At 40.8% G+C, this 19,695-nt stretch overlaps 1 protein-coding gene across 3 annotated transcripts in view; it reads right to left on the bottom strand.

Annotated features, from left to right (window-relative positions):
• The window catches only part of map2k5 (mitogen-activated protein kinase kinase 5), a 63,979-nt gene that overhangs the window by 13,872 nt on the left and 30,412 nt on the right, over positions 1-19,695 (bottom strand). Inside the window, exons 12-19 of one of the 3 annotated variants that reach the window (XM_079497348.1) lie at positions 18,975-19,036; positions 17,062-17,110; positions 16,863-16,936; positions 15,139-15,189; positions 14,982-15,053; positions 11,886-11,915; positions 3,786-3,812; positions 3,393-3,425 (exon numbers count right to left, since the gene is read on the bottom strand). In XM_079497348.1, the coding sequence (XP_079353474.1) occupies positions 3,393-3,425; positions 3,786-3,812; positions 11,886-11,915; positions 14,982-15,053; positions 15,139-15,189; positions 16,863-16,936; positions 17,062-17,110; positions 18,975-19,036 (398 nt within the window). Of the gene's footprint in view, positions 1-3,392; positions 3,426-3,785; positions 3,813-5,529; positions 6,465-6,960; positions 7,989-11,885; positions 11,916-14,981; positions 15,054-15,138; positions 15,190-16,862; positions 16,937-17,061; positions 17,111-18,974; positions 19,037-19,695 lie in introns of those variants that run through there. The other 2 variants (XM_079497350.1, XM_079497349.1) reach the window with 2 other exon arrangements.

Genomic DNA, 19,695 nt, shown 5'->3' with positions numbered 1-19,695 from the left:
GATCACACCGCTTCGCATTAGCAGGCCCGCTGTGTTGTTAAAACACCTCTGGGCAGTGTTCCCCCGTTCCTTAATGCTCTGATCGGCAGGCCCCTGCAAAGCATGATGCATGCACCTATTTAACCCAGTCTGACCTGAGATCAGATTCTAAAAATGTCTTCTACGTCCTGACAGTTTTCTGAAAAAGCTATGTTTCTATGTCAGTGTTTTTTTCAAAAATAGCAGACCTACAAGCTCGTAGCTTGTACATCTGCTATTTTTCAATAGCTAAAGCATAACATAATGCTAACACCAAAAGGGGTTCCCGCCCAAAATGGGTTAAATTAACAAAGGAATTGGCTGCTTCTAATCTCGCTGTGCTTCAGAGTGCTACCGCCGCTTGGATGAGCAATATATCATAGAGCGCAAGCACACACACACTAGAAACACCCTGAAGGACTGCAAGCCGTATGCCTCAGTGTACATGCCATTTAGAGCAAGAGCACCAAACAATTTCCACCTGCTGGGTTGTGGAACATTCTCACCCTCACACTCTCTCTCACTCTCTCGCACGCACGCACACGCACACGCACACACACTACTCAATCTATTTCTGCATTACTGTATGTTTGTTAGTTCTGATACATATCTCTCACTTACACACTTTCCTCCCATATTTGCATTTACACGTGTGCTTTGAACACATTGAACACACACACACACACACTCACACGCACATGCACACACGCGCGCACACACACACACACACACACACACACACACACACACACACACACACACACACACACACACACACACACACACACACACACACACACACACACACTCATGCATGTATTCATATTTCCAGTGGAGGGGAACACTGACAAAGCTTTGAAGTGGCGGCAAGCAATGGCGAAAATGACGACGAGCAGCCTGATGAAAGTGGCAAGTCTGGGGCCTTTGTCAATGGCCTCCATTCTAAGACAGCGCGCTATGAGGGTATGAGCAGTAAATATACATGTCATTGGCACCGGGTAATTATTAGGCAAAATTAGATCAGTAATTACAGAGTTGAAAACGAAGCAGAAGTCCATTAATAGTCGAGCCACTTGGTATTCAACAAGTACCGGAGAGACACATTAACCCATTTTGGGCGGGAACCCCTTTTGGTGTTAGCATTATGTTATGCTTTAGCTATTGAAAAATAGCAGATCTACAAGCTCATAGCGCGCCACCGAGTGGCGCGCTACGAGCTTGTAGGTCTGCTATTTTTGAAAAATCGAAGAACGACTGACATAGAAACATAGCTTTTTCAGAAAACTGCCATTTTCAAACAGACATTTTTAGAATCTGATCTCAGGTCAAAAGGGGTTAAAGAGGACGGGCAGAGGCAGGTGGACAGAGGACAGACAAAGGAAAAGGGAGTTTCTGCAAATGTTCTCTCCAGCACCCAAATATTAAGAAACATTTTAAAAGAAAAACATTTACTGTAGGATGGAGAGTGAGAAGATGAGAGGGGTGAGGGTACGCACATGTTAATAGAGGGGTGAGGGTACGCACATGTTAATAGCAAACAAAACCTGTGCTTATGTACACTAATTTTCTATGTAGACATTTTTATTTTCCCTGTTTATATACTCTCTCACCTGAGCCTCATGTGGCCCTGATTGTTATTTATCTCCACAACCCCAGAGAGTATCCCCCCCCCACCCCCTCTGGTAGAATACACCTCTAGCTATGTCAATATTAATGATCCACTTACTGGAGCATACAGTACTCAAACAAACAGAGCAACATGTAAAGAATATCCCACCTATCCTACCAACAATTAGTGAATCGGTTAATAATAATAATAATGGATTGCATTTTTATAGTGCTTTTCTATGCACTACGTGCTTATTCAAAGCGCTTTACAATGGTCCATTCATTCATACATTGGGAGGTGAAGTGGCGAACAGTCGACGCCAACGTCCTCACTTCCCACATTCACACACCAATGGTGGTAACCACTGGAGGCAATGTAGGGTTCAGTGTCTCGCCCAAGGACACTTCGACATGTAGGAGGAGCCGGGATTCGAACCGCCGACCCACGGATCATTGGATGACCTGCTCTACCACCTGAGCCACAGCCGATTGGCATAGTTTTGATAAATTCCTGAATAAAAACAGGTCTAGACTACTTACAAATAGCTTACCTTTTGAAAATACTTTGCCCATCTGATAAAAATTATGTCCAAGTAAGCAATGTTCAAGCAGAGAACCTTCCTGTGTTTAAGAGAGAGAGTAAGAGCAGTAAATGACAATACTGTCAAGAGTAGATGTTTCTCTGCCACTTTGGCCAACACAGTATTGGGCCACTGTATTCTTTGGCATTTCTATGGCTCTCCTAAGTGTCTTTGGTAGGTACATTCTCAATGCCATCCTTCCTTTGCATTTCTCTTTGAGTGTTCTCATTTATCCAAAGAGTTGTCTATCCTCTGCTTGCCTCCCTCTCTCCCTAGCCCTGGGTCAGCTGGGACAGCTCGCCTGTGCCGACACAGAGAGTTCTCTCACCTCAAGGGGAGACGGCAAAGGGCGCAGGAAAAATAGTTTGAGTGATGCCTCCGTCTGGCTGACTAATGAACAGTTCAGCTGGGGTCAACCCATTACAACCGAAAGCGTTTAATTATTAATTACACCCAATCTATAGGCACTTAAGGACAAGCAGTGCGCTATGTTTAATGTTGGACAGGGCTGGGGTTGGGGGGCTTGGAGAACTGGGTTGGGTTAGTGAGAGTGTCATGGCAGTTTTGCTATTAGTGCATGTCAGCAAAGAACTGAGGTGGAAAGGAGAGCAGGGAGAAGGGAAAGGTCCCTGGTTGGGGACTGGTGCTTATGTTGGAAATACAGACACAGTATGTGTGCGTGTACACAAACAGATAAGCACACAACCAGAGTGCACACTGCACTATAGGGAAAAAGGAACCAACAACAACTTGACAAACTTACACACTGGTCAAATATACTCAATAATCTGAGATGCAGCAACACATCATACCATTAGCGGTCTGTTTATAAGTGTCAACTGGGATTAGGATATGAGGGTTCTGAACAGGAATTTAAGACAGTACTGTTAGCAAGAAAATCCCTGGATTACTCTTAGTCTGGTTTGGGGCCAAACCTGCTATTCAGTATACAGAGCAGCAATGCATAAGGCAGCTGCTGCCTATGTGTATGTGTGCTCGTGTGTTACTCTCTCTCTACAGTAATGTGCATATGTGAATAGCTGGAGGCAGTTGCACAGGGCGGAGGGTTCAGTGTGCGGGGAGCAAAGCTGCCTGAGTGGCTTGCTTCATTAGGAAACAAAATATAAGCTTTCCGGGACATTAGGACTGACTTTAGATGCAAAAGCACATAAGACGGCGACTCACCTCATCAACGATGCATTGCAGTAACTGGAGAGGCTAGAAGACGGGAGGACAGACAGACAACAAGAGGGGGGGAAATATAAACGTATTAGCCTACATACAATGTCTTGGCAATAGGGAAAATCAATAGCATAATAAAAATGTATCTACTTAGATTAATCAAATGCAGCGAGCTCTGGCGGAGCCATCATCCACCTCCTGAATGTCTTTATTATCCCATAATGGCACCCAATGTAATTCCAGCAGTTAACGTCTGCTCTAACAACATACTGAAAAGATGCAGTTTGTGAGAATTTCCAAATGAGAGAGCCAATCAAGAGTGAAACACTGCCGGGTATGGCGGGAGAGGAGCCGTTTTTCTCTCAACCTCTTTTATGCTAACTCCATAAAACTTACCATTAAGGATCCTTGGTTTTTCTGAATCTGTAAAGCAAGACAGAGACAAAGAGCGAGAAAAGGAGGAGAGGCGATATGTAATTAGTGTGTCATAATCAAAATGATGCACTTGGACACATTATGATCACTGGGAGAGAAAAAAATTACATTCCTGGTGGCAAATTGTGGGCATGCGTTAACAGCATTTACATAATGAAAACATACAAATGTTAATAGCTTTGCTCTCATTTGTTGGAGAGGGGGGGGTCAATATGGCTAATTTTCAGAGAGCTTCTTTATTCCTTCCCTCCAGGTTATATCTATAAATGCTGCTAGGGTGTAAAATTATTGTTCCAAACCGCATTAACAGGCTTTTCAAGGACTGAGTTCATTTCTTTTGAAAAGATTGAATTGATGCAACACAAATGATTGTACGCTTCCGTAAGGCAAATTCATTAGGTATTGTACTGTTTGGCCCGACCATGACCAGAATGTGAGGCTCATATAGCAAAGCTACAACTGAGCCCCTTCAATATTAAAATGCAGACAAGTTGCTGAAGAATAATTCCAACAACAACATATTCATGGTCTTTCTGGCTTAGGCAAATACCAGATTATGTTCAGTGAATGAATTGCTCATTTGTTTCTGGGTCTTTTGATAGTGAATTATAGCACTTATCGATTCACTCAATAAAATACAGGGTTTCTAGATAAATATCAAGAGACTCCTCAACTGCCTTTATATCCAGTTTTGCCCGATTCAGACACATGATTAAAGGCTACTATAGAAAACTAATTTGTTCAGAAATAATTACAAGGACAGAATTTCATGCTGCTCAGGGGCCTGGAATTAGAGAGTGGGAGACAAACATATTCAAGCATAATTGAGCATGTATTCTTCTCATATGCAGCCGTTTTGACCAGGCGTCAACAAACTGAGGCTTAATAACTATGTCCTCTCCCTCTTAACGTAGTCTCTGATCGTTGTCAGATGATTATCTGATTAACATATCACTATGTGCATGTTCATCCTGAGGGTAAACAATGTTTAATAAGATGAGCAAGCCTTAACAAGCCTTCATTCATCCCGATTGCTATGCAGCTAGAAAATATATATTTTTAAGGACAATTATTTTTAAATGGAAAAACATCAAGTTCTGATTGTCGAATAAGTCCTGTCTGCATCAAAAAACATCAAATCTAACAAAGACAGCAAAGAAAGATTTAGTTATAAGAAACCAGATATTGTTGCTGTCAAGCGGATACCTCATAACTCATATAAACTTGTTATAATGCAAAGCTGAAAACAAACTTATTTGAGACAAAGGTACTCCACATCCACAAAATGACTGATGCTGTTTAAGGTGAAAGCTTTTTATACTGTTGCAAACACACTGATCCAAGAATATTCAATATAGTTAAAGGCATAAAGATTTCCCTCTGACATTTCAGTCAATAAATATATATTTTACTTATTGAGTCATATCACAAAACAACTTTTTACTGTCAAATACACCATGGCTTATCTCAAGTTTGTGTGCATTTGCATGTCTGGGCAATTACTGTTATGCATCAGAAATTAAATAACATAATCACATTAATGCACTGGATGTTTGCCCATTTCCCATGCACAATAAACATGGTACAAAAACAGAACTTCATATACAACTTACTGACAGACATCATGGATCATAGGAGTGTAAAAAGGTATGACAGCTTACAAGTTGGTAGAAAACAGACTACATATCAATATATGTAGTATAGTATACTAGCACTGTCATCTGAATGGCAATGATTAACCACTTAAACCTTATATTATATACTTTATTAAGTAAAGTATATAATACCCAGGGTCCATGATAAGCTTCCTGCTTTGTTCCCCCTCTACACCAAATCTCTGTGTGGAAAATAGCCAATCTACAATCTCCCCAAATATTGCGTTGCGACACGCAAGTTTGTAGATGGGCCATTTTCTCTGAATGTTCACTGCAGAACAGGGGCATATCATGTGGTTAATAACAATTATTACAGAAGCTTTCATTTGTTTATCAGTTAACACATTTAACTGTTTATGACAGTCCTAACATTTCATATACATTCATATTTCTATATTCTGTAGCTATGTGTTTCAGTACCATGACAGTCAGGTTGTCCCTTTATAGTGGAGAACAGTCGTACAGCTCAGCTTATCAATTATTTATAATAAAAAGAACAAGATGGATGAAATAATTATGTGCACTGGACACGGTAAATTCCTGAGACTAACACATGGCACAGTGGGCAGTTTAGATTATGCAAGGCTATGCAAGGATCATATGGGTAACAGTTATACATGGCGATGCATGACGATAAATAGCAGCAGTCATTAGTTTCAAAGTCGGCTCTATTGGATGGTGATATCATGAGTCCAGAGAGAAGTGTGAGAGTTTGCAGAGGTTGTCTTTTAGCGATGGCCCAGTAGGGATGTCGCTCTTGGGAAGAAACTTTTTCAGGTTGACAAGTGATCTTGGTTTTCTTGGATGGGCGCTGGTACCAGGAACAGATGGCTTTCTGGTTGGGCAATGCTGGTAGCAGTTTCTGTCACCCTTGTGTCATGTGGTTCTTTGATGGAGGGCAGCTGACAGCCAACGCCCTGCTCAGCAGTGTGGAGAACACACTGGATATTGTCCTTGGAACAGGTGGAGGTGGAGCTACGGCAGACTGTGATGGAGGGCGTAGAGATAGTTTTGATTACCCATGTATGAAATTGGACCGGGACCGTCAGTGAAATGTTCAGCTTTTTTAGTTACTGTAGGAAGAACAATCTCCGTTCTTGATTAAACAGTAGATCTTCTTGTCCCATATGAGGGTGTCAGTGATGGAACTGTATTCCCAAGGAACAGAATCATTTTGCCCACTGGTGTCGTAATGGTTAAGACACTTACCTTTCCACAAACATGTACACATGTTAAGGGTGCTAATATTTGCAATGTGTAGTTCAAAGATTGTCCACCATTTATGTTGAGATAAACTAGCTAAAAAAAAAAAGATCACAAGATTATAGACAGGATGTCAGAGACGTAGCAATAAGTAAAACGGTGGAGACTGAAACCATATGATTTCTGTTAAATTCTCATTAAACTAAATGAATATGATTGAAACCAAAATGTACAAGAACGTAAGCGATTATAGTCTGATTTTTATTATTATTTTATATTATAAACGGTAAACGCTGTCAAACACCAAACAAACACTATCAACATAGGCTAAAACACAGACACTAACCCGGGCTCCCCCAGAGTTAGTGTCGAAGTGTCCTTGAGCAAGACACTGAACCCCTAATTGCTCCCGATGTGCAGGTTGGTGCCTTGCATGGTTTCCTCGGCCATCAGTGTATGAATGCGTGTGTGCATGGGTGAATGTAATGCACAACCTATGTATACTAGCGCTTTTGATAAAAGTGCTATATAAGTGCACCATTTACCAATAATGATGTTCCTACTAATATCAAATAGACAATTTAATTTGGAGAAGATACTGTGGCTAAAGACAAAAGATCACTCAGCATATCTTGATGTGTAATGGTAGATTCACACAAGCAGTTTACGCTCAAACCACTGGTGTGGTTTTTCATCCAGAAGTCATTCAACATTGATGAAGCAAAACAGGACCCATGTCTTCAAAGACCTCAACAGCAAGCCGTTAAAAAAACCTCCACTTACGAAAAACAATGCAAATGAATCACATCATGTGGTGAAGTGGAATTAAAAAGACCACTTCTAATCAATGATAAATATGTCTCTCTACAGTACATATGGCAAACTAGTACACCCCCATGAAAGCAAATGACACGCGCAGACATAACCCCAGAATTGAAGGGACAAAATACTTGGACAATAGCCCTCTCCAGAGCACAAAACACCCTGAAACCCTAAAAGCTAAATCCTCCTCAACATATCCATTATCTTACCTATACCTTGCATCTCCCATAACAAGGACTGTGTCAACAGTCTCAGGTACAACCAATACCCCCTATTCGTTTTTCCTTTATTTGTCCCTCCCCTACTCCCTCGGCCCACACTGAAATGTTCAGTGTGAAGTGTAGCAGGGGGTTTGACGCAGACAGCTGTGCGGGCGTCTGCAAAAATGACAGCTTAGGCCTGAGGACTTTGGCTGGCTGCGCCTGGCGAGCTGGAGCCAAGCACCATCGCCACACCACTCTGCTACAGCCTGCAGGTGAACTGTCTGCAACACCATATGGAGGTGGGGGAAAATTAACAGTGAGATGAAGAGAGCTGTGGCAGCGGGAAGTCTAAACCATTCCTTCTTTCATTCTCTCACGCTCCATCTTATATTATTATATTGAGTCATATGAAATATACTGTAAGTTAATTTAAAAAAATGAATAAGAGGAATAAGTTAAAAGAAATATGGTGAAAATAAAAAAATCAAAGTTAAATCATTAGGAGAATAATGACTGGTGTGTGGAAACTTGAAATTGTACCAACCCTGTACTTCTAGCTATATAAGCAGAAATGAAGAATTCTCCAAAGCAAAAGCAAAATATTGTGACAACATGAACGTCATTGTTCTGCGAATTACACACATGCATCCTACAATTAATTAGACAGAACTTGTACAGGGGAGAAATTGTCTTTCTTCATATATTCAATTTGTACTGAATATAACCACATGGAACCTTGTGCAACACAGAAATGACTAATGTGTCAAGTGAGGACGATGAACCATACAAAATAAATAGAGAAAAAGAGAAACAGAAAGATCTCAAATTCCCAATAGGTCAAACTGGGAGTTGGATGTCTTATTATTCATACTTAAACAAGAGCATCTTTGAGAGAAATGGGAAAGTGTGGTGGTGGGAAGGCACCCAGTACCACATTCTGTGTAGAATTCATTAGTATATGTAATACAACACTAATGATTAACATGATAATGGCCATGTTAATAGATGCTGCCGGAGGGAAGAGTGACTGCACTATAAAATGAGACATGCCCCAGCTGTAGCCACACGCACGCACGCACACACGCACGCACGCACGCACGCACGCACGCACGCACGCACGGGTCATGATGTGTCATTTATATTACCAAACAATAAATTTAAGATGTGAACAACCATAAATGATTTCTGATTTGCACACATGTTTGGTTAGCACTAGCTGCTGTATGAAGCAAGGGCATTGTCAAAAAGGATCAGAAATGACTATAGGGATTCATCATAATTGTTATCTGCCTATCTATTGCGAAATCCCCTGAAGAAAAAGAATGTCAGAGTTGCATTATTCGTGAATTAAAAATGTGTTCGTCTCTGCACTGCGTAAAGAACATTTTCAAATCAGAAACACATTACAGTCATACCTGTTCAACATAACAGTATGATATATAATAGTATAATAATGAAGGTGTAATTGGAATGGGTAACACTTGAGAATTAAAAGCCCTTTATGAGGGACATGCAGCTCACAGACGATAGCCTTGACTAATGTTCATTAAATTGGTTCCCTCTTTCCCAGGAGGGGTAATTGGAATGCTGAAACAATGCAGTCACTTAGGCAGTCCCTGGGAAGATAATGTTAGGGTTCCAGCACATGGCTTCTTTAATCAATTACAATGACGTTTTATTTAATTGAGGAAGCAGCGCACGTGTTACCTGTCGGATAAAGGGCTGTTAAACGTACACTGAAAGTTAGCAGATAAGCCAAACAACATCCAAGGAAATATGCAACATGCCATATCAAGAACAACCTTGCCATGTCTTTGTCCATTTTGTATAGCTCTTTGTATGCCGGTGTCATTGCACCATTTTACCCATAACCAGTGGTGTCATGGTGGTTTTTGTATTGGTACCAGTGTTTTAATGATGTCACGTGCACACGCATACATGTGCGCATCACAGCATGCATGCACACAGAACAGCTGATATAGCCTAAGCCTATTGTTAAATAGTGTATGAGAGTTTTAGACACAAACACAAAAGTAGACAAACATCTTTACTGCACACTAGCTAAACTAAAAAGTATGCTTTGGATGAATTAATCTGTTCTTTGATGGAGGAGGCATTCTTCTTGTGTGCAGAACACCTCACAGCAGCAGTAGCCTACTGGAGCCATAGCCTACTGCTGTAAGTGTGCATGCTATGCACACTTGCACACTTGTGCATGCTATGCACACTGCTGTAAGTGTGCATGCTATGTACACTTACAGCTACTACTTTGCATGTTATGCAGAGTAGTAGCCATTTGATTCGGCACGGTACTTGACACGGTGTGAAAATAGGGACACCAGTAAACCTAGACCACTGGGTACTTGGTGCGTCTTGGAAAGTCTGATGACGCGAGGTTGATTAGGTGCGTCTTCTCTTGAATCTAGGGGGACGCGTTCTAGCGCGCACGCACATGCATCGTTCCGTTCCGTCCCTGAACGTGCACGTCAAAAATGACTGATACCACGGCGTGGTACTGCGTTCTACGAGCATGACACCACTGTTCATAACTAATCAGAATGAGCCAAATAAAAAATGTGCTCCACACACGTACTGTATACACTGTAGCCCTCAGGAAATCCTAATTTTAAAGTAAACGTGTTGGTAAAGTAAGGTAACTGAGTTCAGATTGCTCAGTTAGGGATTACTAGCAAGATACTCGCTGTAAAGGCTTAAGAGTAGGCTTAATATGTCACATTTGCGGTTAGCAATTGCATTTGAGCAGGATTTAATAATAAAGGGAATAAAACAACCCAAATAGCCAATGCATTTTACATGAAAGTTCTGGCCTCCAACTTAGTCTCGTCTAAGGCTTTAAATCACAACATTCCACCCTTCAATTAGACCTTATATCACGTGATGCCCTGGCCATCAGTATAGTGTAACATTACAGGACCATAACGTCAACATTGCATGTTTAGTCCACCGACTACAAGTCACAGTATGCTTGACATTACTGCAGACAATTTGCCCAAGCATACAGTAGTTCTTCCATTTTATTGCCATTTGATTTCCATTCATTTCAAATTGGTAATATTAAGTAATAGTAATTAAGTTGTAAGTAAATTGAAAGCGCAGAGAATTCAGCCCTGGTCAAGTTAATTAGCTGCTGCTAAACAGCAAACATATTTCTGACTCGCTGTCACAAGTAGTGGATAATGTCCATGTATATGACAGACAGAGGTAAAATATACAAATGTTAGGAAATAGACTAGGCTTAATATAGCCACTACCGACCAAAATTAGAAATTATGCCATGATCATATCCCTAGGCAAACTTAGATTAAATCATAACTATGCCGCAGCATCCTGGTAGCTCAGCAAGTTATTGTATTTAAGCCATTTAGACAGGAAGCCGATTTTAAAAACGCCTTCTAAATCCCGACCCAAGTTTTCTGAAAAAACTTCAAATATTTATTCAAAAATGACAAAAATGTACGTTGCTATATACTGTACATAGCAACAACAACCCCAAAAGGGGTTCCGGATTGAAAGTAGTTCCTTATAGGGGTTCCCGGTCTAAATGGGTTAAACAGGCTTAATTCCTAAATTGTGGCTTCAAATGAGGCCCATGTCATCCTGTCTATGCTGTCTTGTTGACCTGGGCGTTCCACACATGCTCATAATCACAAGGTTCCACTGGTTCATGACCTGCATCATTTGTCATTCCCTGTCTCTAAGGCAGAAATGCCCAAAAAAATATTTAAAAAGTTTTCTATCTGACTAAAATGCCGGAGGAACAGATGGCATTTTCTTTCCCTAAACTGTTTTTATTTCACGCTTATAAACAAGAAAATGGCAAAACCAAAGTAATCCATATTTATGAAATCAAAATACACTCTACCAGCACTATGTTGGCCCCTAATGTCATGCTAAATCTGTTTTCATGAATAATCAAGTATACAACTCAAGTGAGATGCAAATACAATACATTGATCCATAATTTAGTAAAATCTCTAAGAAACTTTGCCCAATAAACAACTTGGGTTATTCTTGGGGTGTACTGGAAATGTTTGAGAAAAAAAGATAAATATTACGTTTTGATACTTTCTAAGGTTAATTTTCTTAAAAGACCTGAACAGGTTCATTGCTGAGTGCTGAATGAATTGCACATAATATACAGAAGTGTACTCACTCACCTGTGGATAGGGGAATGTGCCCAGTGCCAACTGTATAAAGAGAAAAGCATGAGTGTCAAGTCCTAACCTACAGTATTGAGTCCAAGCCATCTACATTAACAGCAAATCCTGAATGTTCAAAAGCCACATTTAGTGTTCTACAAGGCAAGCTACTGGCCCTTAAGTGTACAGTGCAGAGTGCATCACAATAACAGGGAAGTAATTGGAGATCCATAAGCCAGTGCTACAGTAGGCCTGATGTGTGTGAAGGAAATGTTTGTATAGTGTGTGTAGAGAGTCGACTATGGGCTCCATTTCCATCACCGCTAAACCCCTTATCCCTGAACTTCTTTGCCTTTTTTTACTATTTTGAAAAACATTTTTGAATAGTTCAGCTAGCCTCTACATTGACACGTTGTGAGCTTGTAGACTGGCCATTTTAACTATTCAAAAATGTTTTGCAAAATAGGAAAAAAAGGCAAAGAACTTTAGGGGTAAGGGGTAAGGGGTGGCACAAGATCGGGCCCTTAGGGTGCATTCACACCTGTACTTCTGTACACTCAGTGCGATTGGGGGGTAAAGTTGCATTTTTAATTTGGTGCGTTTAGCGTTCACACTGCGCTTTTTCAACCGCAGCAGGGACTTTATCAATGTGTTCAATTCATAAACTACACAGTAATATCTATAGTGTTGTGGGAGTGTGTTGTGTTGCACGCGCACACAATAGCAAATCGCTACAGCTTTACTAACTTGTTTTGTAAAATAGCGGCTAGCCTACTGCGAGCGCAAACTCATTGCTTTAATGCAACATTATGCAAATGTGCGATGGAACCCATAATCACCTCCATTATCTGGCTGTATATCCTGTACACTGCAGTGTTTTTGTGTGTAACCTTCAGCATTTGATGTATGATTGTCTGGCCATATTCTCTCTCTTCACGTCTGTCCACGGGACATCTTTACACTGCGTAATAATGCCTTCACCTTCCTCATCATGTGCCAAATACCAATTTCTTCATCCCACAATGACACATTCTTTGGTTCATCCCCTATATTTAATGCAATTGCATTCAAACCTGTGGTAATCCGCCCTCTGGTGTCTTTGAAGCGAAGCAAAACCCCTGTTTTTTGCGAATTAAAATGCGTTTGTTTGATCCGCACCAGAATTCGAATGAGCCTTCACACCTGCCCAAACGAAGGACACTTTCCAACAATACGCAGCAGGATTCATTTTAATGGCAGTAAAACATCCTGGTTTGAATGCACCCTTAAGACTAGATACAGTATATGTTCATGTATGTGAATTGGGAGTATAAAAGCCTTTCCATTGCAAGCTTCTTGATATCTTCGAGTATTCGCATGGATAGTTAAGTGCTGCAAGGTTTAACGAAACGAGCAGAATATGAGGCTTATAGGCTTTGAAAGAAGCTCAGTGCCCACTTCTAAAAACCCACCATCAGCTATTAGTTAATAACCCCCTACAACTACCCCCTGCCGAGAACAAAACTGTGGGATAAACAAAAGGCGGGAAGGACTGTGGGGCAGATGGATGTGGTGTGAGTAATAGGGTGGTTTCTTTCTTTTCCCTTTTTTCTTGATAACTATCCCCTGACATTTGACAACTCACTTGGGGAGTCCATCTTTCATCTTGGTCAAAGGCAGCTTACCGGAAGATGCTCAAAGTGACATGTTTGCATTGAACATAAATAGACTAAGCAGGCTGAGGATTATTCCACATTAAACAGGACTTGAAGCCATTTCATTTAGACTAATGTATAGTGGTCTTTTGCTAGCATGGGGAGAAAATTCATTCTATACCAAAATAAAGATTATGCTGATAATTGTCACGTGGCTGTCTTCCTTTGCATTCATTACTATAAGGATTGTAATAATATTCAACAGTATTGACTTAATGCAGCCGAGATGGAAGTCTAAATAATTTGTCAAACTGGGAAGGGGGAGAGCTGTGCACACAAACAGATGGAGAATCAATAGTGTCAATGGGGAGGGCAAGAGACCTGGCAAGTGTAATACTGAAATTAAAATGTTATTTTGAAAGCGTAGGCCTGTCAACGGCGCACTGTATCAAGGCCCTGGGGAGAGGCGGGCAGAGACACTAATGCACAGCCACGCACAGAGGCGCATATACAAGCACCAACAATATCCAGCCTATAGTCCTTCGCAATACCCTCCAGGGTTCCCTTCTTAACATATCCCTCAAATTGACGGGAACAATTAAAACGTTGCCTTAAATGTACTTATTATTACATACATCAGTGCTAGTTCTATTTATCCCTCAGTATACTGTTTTTATACAAGATTTAAATCAACACTGAGGTACTGTGCACCTTTTTTAAAGTGGAGAATGGATCTATTAATTTGTACAAACTGCTGAAGGCTATATGGCTGACAAAAAGATAAAGAAACATGCAACAACATATGAACAATTCAATTATGATAAAATGTTATGACAGTATATGTATGAGAGTGCAGAGCTTTGATTTGTGCGGATCACAGGTGTATTTCATTTTTGTATGCAAGTCATAAGGACGCTCCTGTGGAGATAATTTGCATTGTTCCACGCCAGATGAAAACCGTCATCACTTGTTAAAATTATCAAGTGCTTATGTGTTGTGACGCACGGCCATGACAACTTGTAGATCAGTGTATTTTGTACAGCGAGTCCCTCACGCGATGGATCTACTGAACGTCAAAAAAGTTATATCCTACTCTCATGTATAATGTGAATACGACGTTTACAAAGTTTAGGTTTTAAGGCTAATACAACTTGGAATGGATATTATATAAGCTCTTTCTACAGAACAATTGCTCATTCACCTTTGTCGAAGTAAAAAGATTATGCTGGAATTCGCCTGTACAGTTCCATTTTTGAAACTTCAGTCCTGAACTGTTTTTAATTAATAAAATTGTATTTTAACCAATAGGATAGGATACCTACAGTAAGAAGCTCATCACACAATATCTTCCCAGGCCAAGCAGCCATTGGACCCGGGTTTGAATCCCAGGTAGAACATAAAAGTTACGGATTGCCGCATTTCTTTTCCTTAAATGTTCCGCAGCTCAATTCTCTCTAAAAACAATCCAGTGGTGGTTTACCTCCATGAATGAGATCCCCACACTCCACACATCTGCATGGATACCGTACTGCTCTCCTGATATCCTTTCAGGCTGTGCAGGAGAGGCAAACAAACTTCAGCTACAGTACTCATTATAGAAAGTTAATGTGTATTCGATAAAAGTAGAATTCACTCACCGCCATATAGACATTAGTTCCCACGTATGTTTTGGCAATAGAATTCACCAACTGCAAAAAGAAAAACATAAAAAAGATAATCAGTCATATACATTTAAGTGTACATGAAAGTAGAGGGTTTAAACTGATAGAGAGACATTGTCTGCAGACAACCTCTAAGAGTCACTACCTCGTTGTCCTATTTTTAAGTAGCAACTCCTATCTTTCATCATTCTGTAACTTACATTCCACAAATCTACTGAAATGTCAGGGTGTTATTTTTGGGCTGTTCTCGGTGCTTACACAAGGGAACAAGAGGGGGACGAGGGGACATTTAGGCGTGTGTATACGCACGATGGCACATGCCATCAATGATAGGACTGGGATAATGACTGTCTGTACCCTTATGACATTTTTAACCCATTCTGAACGGGAACCCCTTTTGGTGTTTTAAGCATTATGTTGTACTTTAGCTATTGAAAAATAGCAGATCTACAAGCTCACCAAGTGCCGCGCTACAAGCTTGTAGATTTGCTATTTTTGAAAAATCATGAGAATGTGCTGCAAATCTTTGAATATATATTCTTTCAGATCGAATGTTTTTAACTAAAATCTTTGCTTCTGGGGGGGTCCCTTGAACAACATATTTTCAGATGGGGGTCGGAGGCCAAATTATACATATAATTCTGGGGGTCCTTGACATGAAATAGTTTGAGCACCACTGACATAGTGGGTTAAATGCGGTCCTGCAGAGAATGGGCTAGAGATAGAGAGCGCTATGACAGAGTGACTCAGTGTTATTGGTAAGTGTTAATTTTGACAGCTAATTTGTATCTAGTTGAGTCTTTTGAACAAATTTATTTAGTTTTAGTCGTATTTTAGTCATCTGAAATGTTTTAGTTGACTAAATCTACCGTTTATTTTGTTGACATTTTATTTTGGCGGTGCCTTGATGCCCGAGTTTACACTTGGTTGCATGCGGAAAATAGCCGATCTACAAGCCGAGCTTGTAGATCTGCTATTTTCAGAACACAACTCCGGAGCGCAACCAAACATAAAATGACTGGTCTTTTAGTTTTAGTAGTACAAAATTGTCGATATATGTAGTCTTAGTTTTAGTCTCACACACACACACACACACACACACACACACACACACACACACACACACACACACACACACACACACACACACACACACACACACACACACACACACACACACACACACACACACACACACACAAACACACACACACACAATTGTCCGTCAGCAATTCATACATATCAATGAGGATGTGGCGTCGTCGTGTGCGAGCCATAATTATAGCCAGTCAAATTTGGGGACTCTGCGGAACAATGGCGTCCGAGCGGCTAAGTTAATGCGAGGGGCTGTCCCGAGGGATCACTCCGTTATCTTGAGTGGAAAATGAATGCGCAGACTGACAGGTTAGCAATACACAAACAGACGTAGCTATAGTGCACGACACGGTCGTGCACACGCACAAAATGGCACAGAGCAGATAGCGGTCACAGAGACAAATTCTTCTTAAGCCTGATTCGTGCGCAGCGGGTGTCATGTGTCGAAAATAGCAGTTCTACAAGCTCACAAGGCATTGTGACGCAACCCATTTTGAGCTTGTAGATCTATTCTTTTTGATTGATGTGCTTTGAGCTTGCAGATCTATAATTTTCAGTGCACGACACCGTCATACTCTTTCCAATACACATGCGCAGCAGTTTACCTGTGTGCTGACACCAAAGTCACAGAGCTTGACTTGTCCTCGAGTGTTAACCAGCATGTTGGAGGGCTTGACGTCTACGGAGACAAAATGGTTGAGAGGAGCGCTGTGTCAGCACTCTGCAGCTGGGCTTTATCAACTCTCTCTGGCTGTTGTTTAATAACTTGGAGCCTTCATAGTCCCCCCCCCCCCCCCCTCTCACCTCTGTGAAGTATCTTCAGGCTCCACAGATAAGTCAAGCCGTTGACCACCTTGTGGCACAGGGGGAGGAACAATATTATTTATTTCAACATATCAGAAGAACTTCACCGCAAGTGCTAAGATCCAAAGCAACATGCAACTATTTAATCACACTGCAAAGGTTTAATAGCATTCCATTTAAGCAGTCATCTATTGTTTTTATTAAACTGTAAAAAACAAGAATTAAAGGAGTATTCAGTGATTTGGAAACCCCCCCGGTCTGCCTCGGTAACAAGATGTGCACATGCACGCACTACAGTGGGGACACACGTGACAGGCCAACAGCACACACACAAAGGCCTGCCCCCGCTCGATCATGATTGGCGGAAGGCCCCTCTCTATCCTGATTGGATGAAGGCTGGGACACCTAGCCAAAAACAAAACCTACGGTTTTTTTACCCCACGGATTAACTGGGGAAAGGGAGGAACTCCTTATATGGTCAGCACACTCTACAGTAAGGAGGATTATCACAAAACAAAAAAATAAGTGATATTTGAATTAAGTAAAATCACTGAATATACCTTTAAAGTAGCTATAATCAATAATATGTCAAAATTAATAATTAATGACCTTTTTTTGGTATTCAGACAGCTAGCATTGTAACTGTAACTGTACACAGTTTCACATAAAAAGGTGAGGCTTCAATTCTGATCAGTGTGGAAAAAAAACTTTTTCCTGGATGGATGTTATAGAGTAGTAGACCATTCATAAAAGGGAAGCAATAAATGGTGTAATCATTATTACCGGTAAAATACATTGCATCATGGTCAATACAATATGAAGGCATGCAGAGCTCTACTAAGTAACACAATATTTGACTGTTAACAAACAAGTGTACACTTTTACCACTATACCCAATTCTGGGACTAACATTTGGTGAAAATAGCCTATCTAAAAGCTCAGCGCGTCAAACCTGTAGTATATTGTGAACTTGTAGCGTGATCGTCTACTTCCGGCAAATAATATATTTAAAACAGGGATTCAACCCCTGACCTCCAAATCTCAGAGCGGACACACTAACCAAAAGGTCACCGAGCTGGCATTAAACTAAAAGGTATAATTAAATTGTGGCAAGGTGAAAAAGAAAAAAGAAAAACACAAACACCACAAAAGTGTCAAAGGTAAGTAATGTGCGTTCGATTCCCGGTCAGTTAGACCATTTGCTGCATGTCACTCGACCGTCTCTCTTTCTGTATGTTTCCTGTCTCTCTCCACTGGTCAGAAAAGCCCCAATATATAAATATAACTGCTGTGTGCTATGTTCCACACCCCCAGTCTACAAAATTCTGTCCCACGAAACAGGAGAGAAGAGAAGGCGTCTTCTTGACTGCAATTCTCACTCAAAGCCTGTCTCCCTGAACTCGTACTGCCTGTGGAAGCACGACGACAGATGAGAGCAGCATCACACAAGCTCTCTTGGGTTCTTTGCCTTCTGTGATAATTAACAACTGTGACAGTGGATAAGAAGGGAAAGCTGTGAATTAGAATTAACGCTGACTAAATAGCTGTCAATGTTTGATTACGGACAAAGTTGAAGGAGAAGAGACAAAGGAGAGGTGGGGGCTTGGAGTAATGAGGGTTGAGAAGAGGGACGCATTTATCCAAATCCAAGGCCTTTGACATTAAAATGCTGTTTTTAAATTAGTTGTGTGTGCGTCGTCCATCTCCTTCCTATGGGCGGCTAATTGAAAGTTTCACACCTGCAGTTCAGGAAACTATTGTAGAAGAGCCAGATGGACATGAAAGACATGATTACTTAATTACTGGTCATGCTGAGTTACTACCGATTCATAAAACTGATTAAGTGCTACATTACAACTCTGTGCCTTTCCTTTCATATTGAGGGCAAACGGAAGTATTTTATATAAACTTACCGCTACTGCGATTCTACCGAGCACATGCTCTGGGATTCTCCTGAAGACATCCAGAGAACCACCTGCACAAAGAAACTGTTAAGCCGTGCCCAGTAAACAGTAAACACACATTAAATTTTTTTTCACTCACACAACTCTCCCTCATGTTCTAGCCGTTTTGACCAAATTATTTGCAAACCACATTCTTGTATTATATATTTAGACAATACCTGGGATTATACATATCAGGGTACCCAGAATCATGTTGATATTATATAAAATGTATATTTGTCATGAAAACTAGCATATCATTTTGGGGAGAAATCTACAGTAACAGTGCTCACACGCTGCCTCTGAGCGACTGAAATTCCCCCACGGGATCAATAAAGGTACCTATCTATCTATCTATTGTATCTACAGTATTGGAAGACAAGGCCTTGTGATTTTATCTGTCAGATCAGGTGGTACATATTATGTTTTTGCCGGGGTCTGTGTGCGTGTATGTGTATGTGTGTTAGCTTTGGATCCAATGAGCATGATGCCTGCATTATTTTTGCAAAGTAGCACTCAGCCAATCAGTTGGCGTTTGCTCTCTCAATAATTGTTGACTAATGTGGACAAATGTGGGTCTGGGAAACAGAGGAATCACTGCAGTGACAAACAGACATACATGTGCACATACACTGAAATAAAATCTAAGTACACACAAACAAATTAAAGTCAAGCTGTATCATGCACTTGT

The sequence above is a fragment of the Electrona antarctica genome (genome assembly GCF_951216825.1).
Source record: "Electrona antarctica genome assembly, chromosome: 3".
Classification (NCBI taxonomy): Eukaryota; Metazoa; Chordata; class Actinopteri; order Myctophiformes; family Myctophidae; genus Electrona; species Electrona antarctica.
The sequence above is the reverse complement of the archived record's forward strand: the minus strand, read 5'-3'. Positions and strand labels throughout refer to the sequence as shown.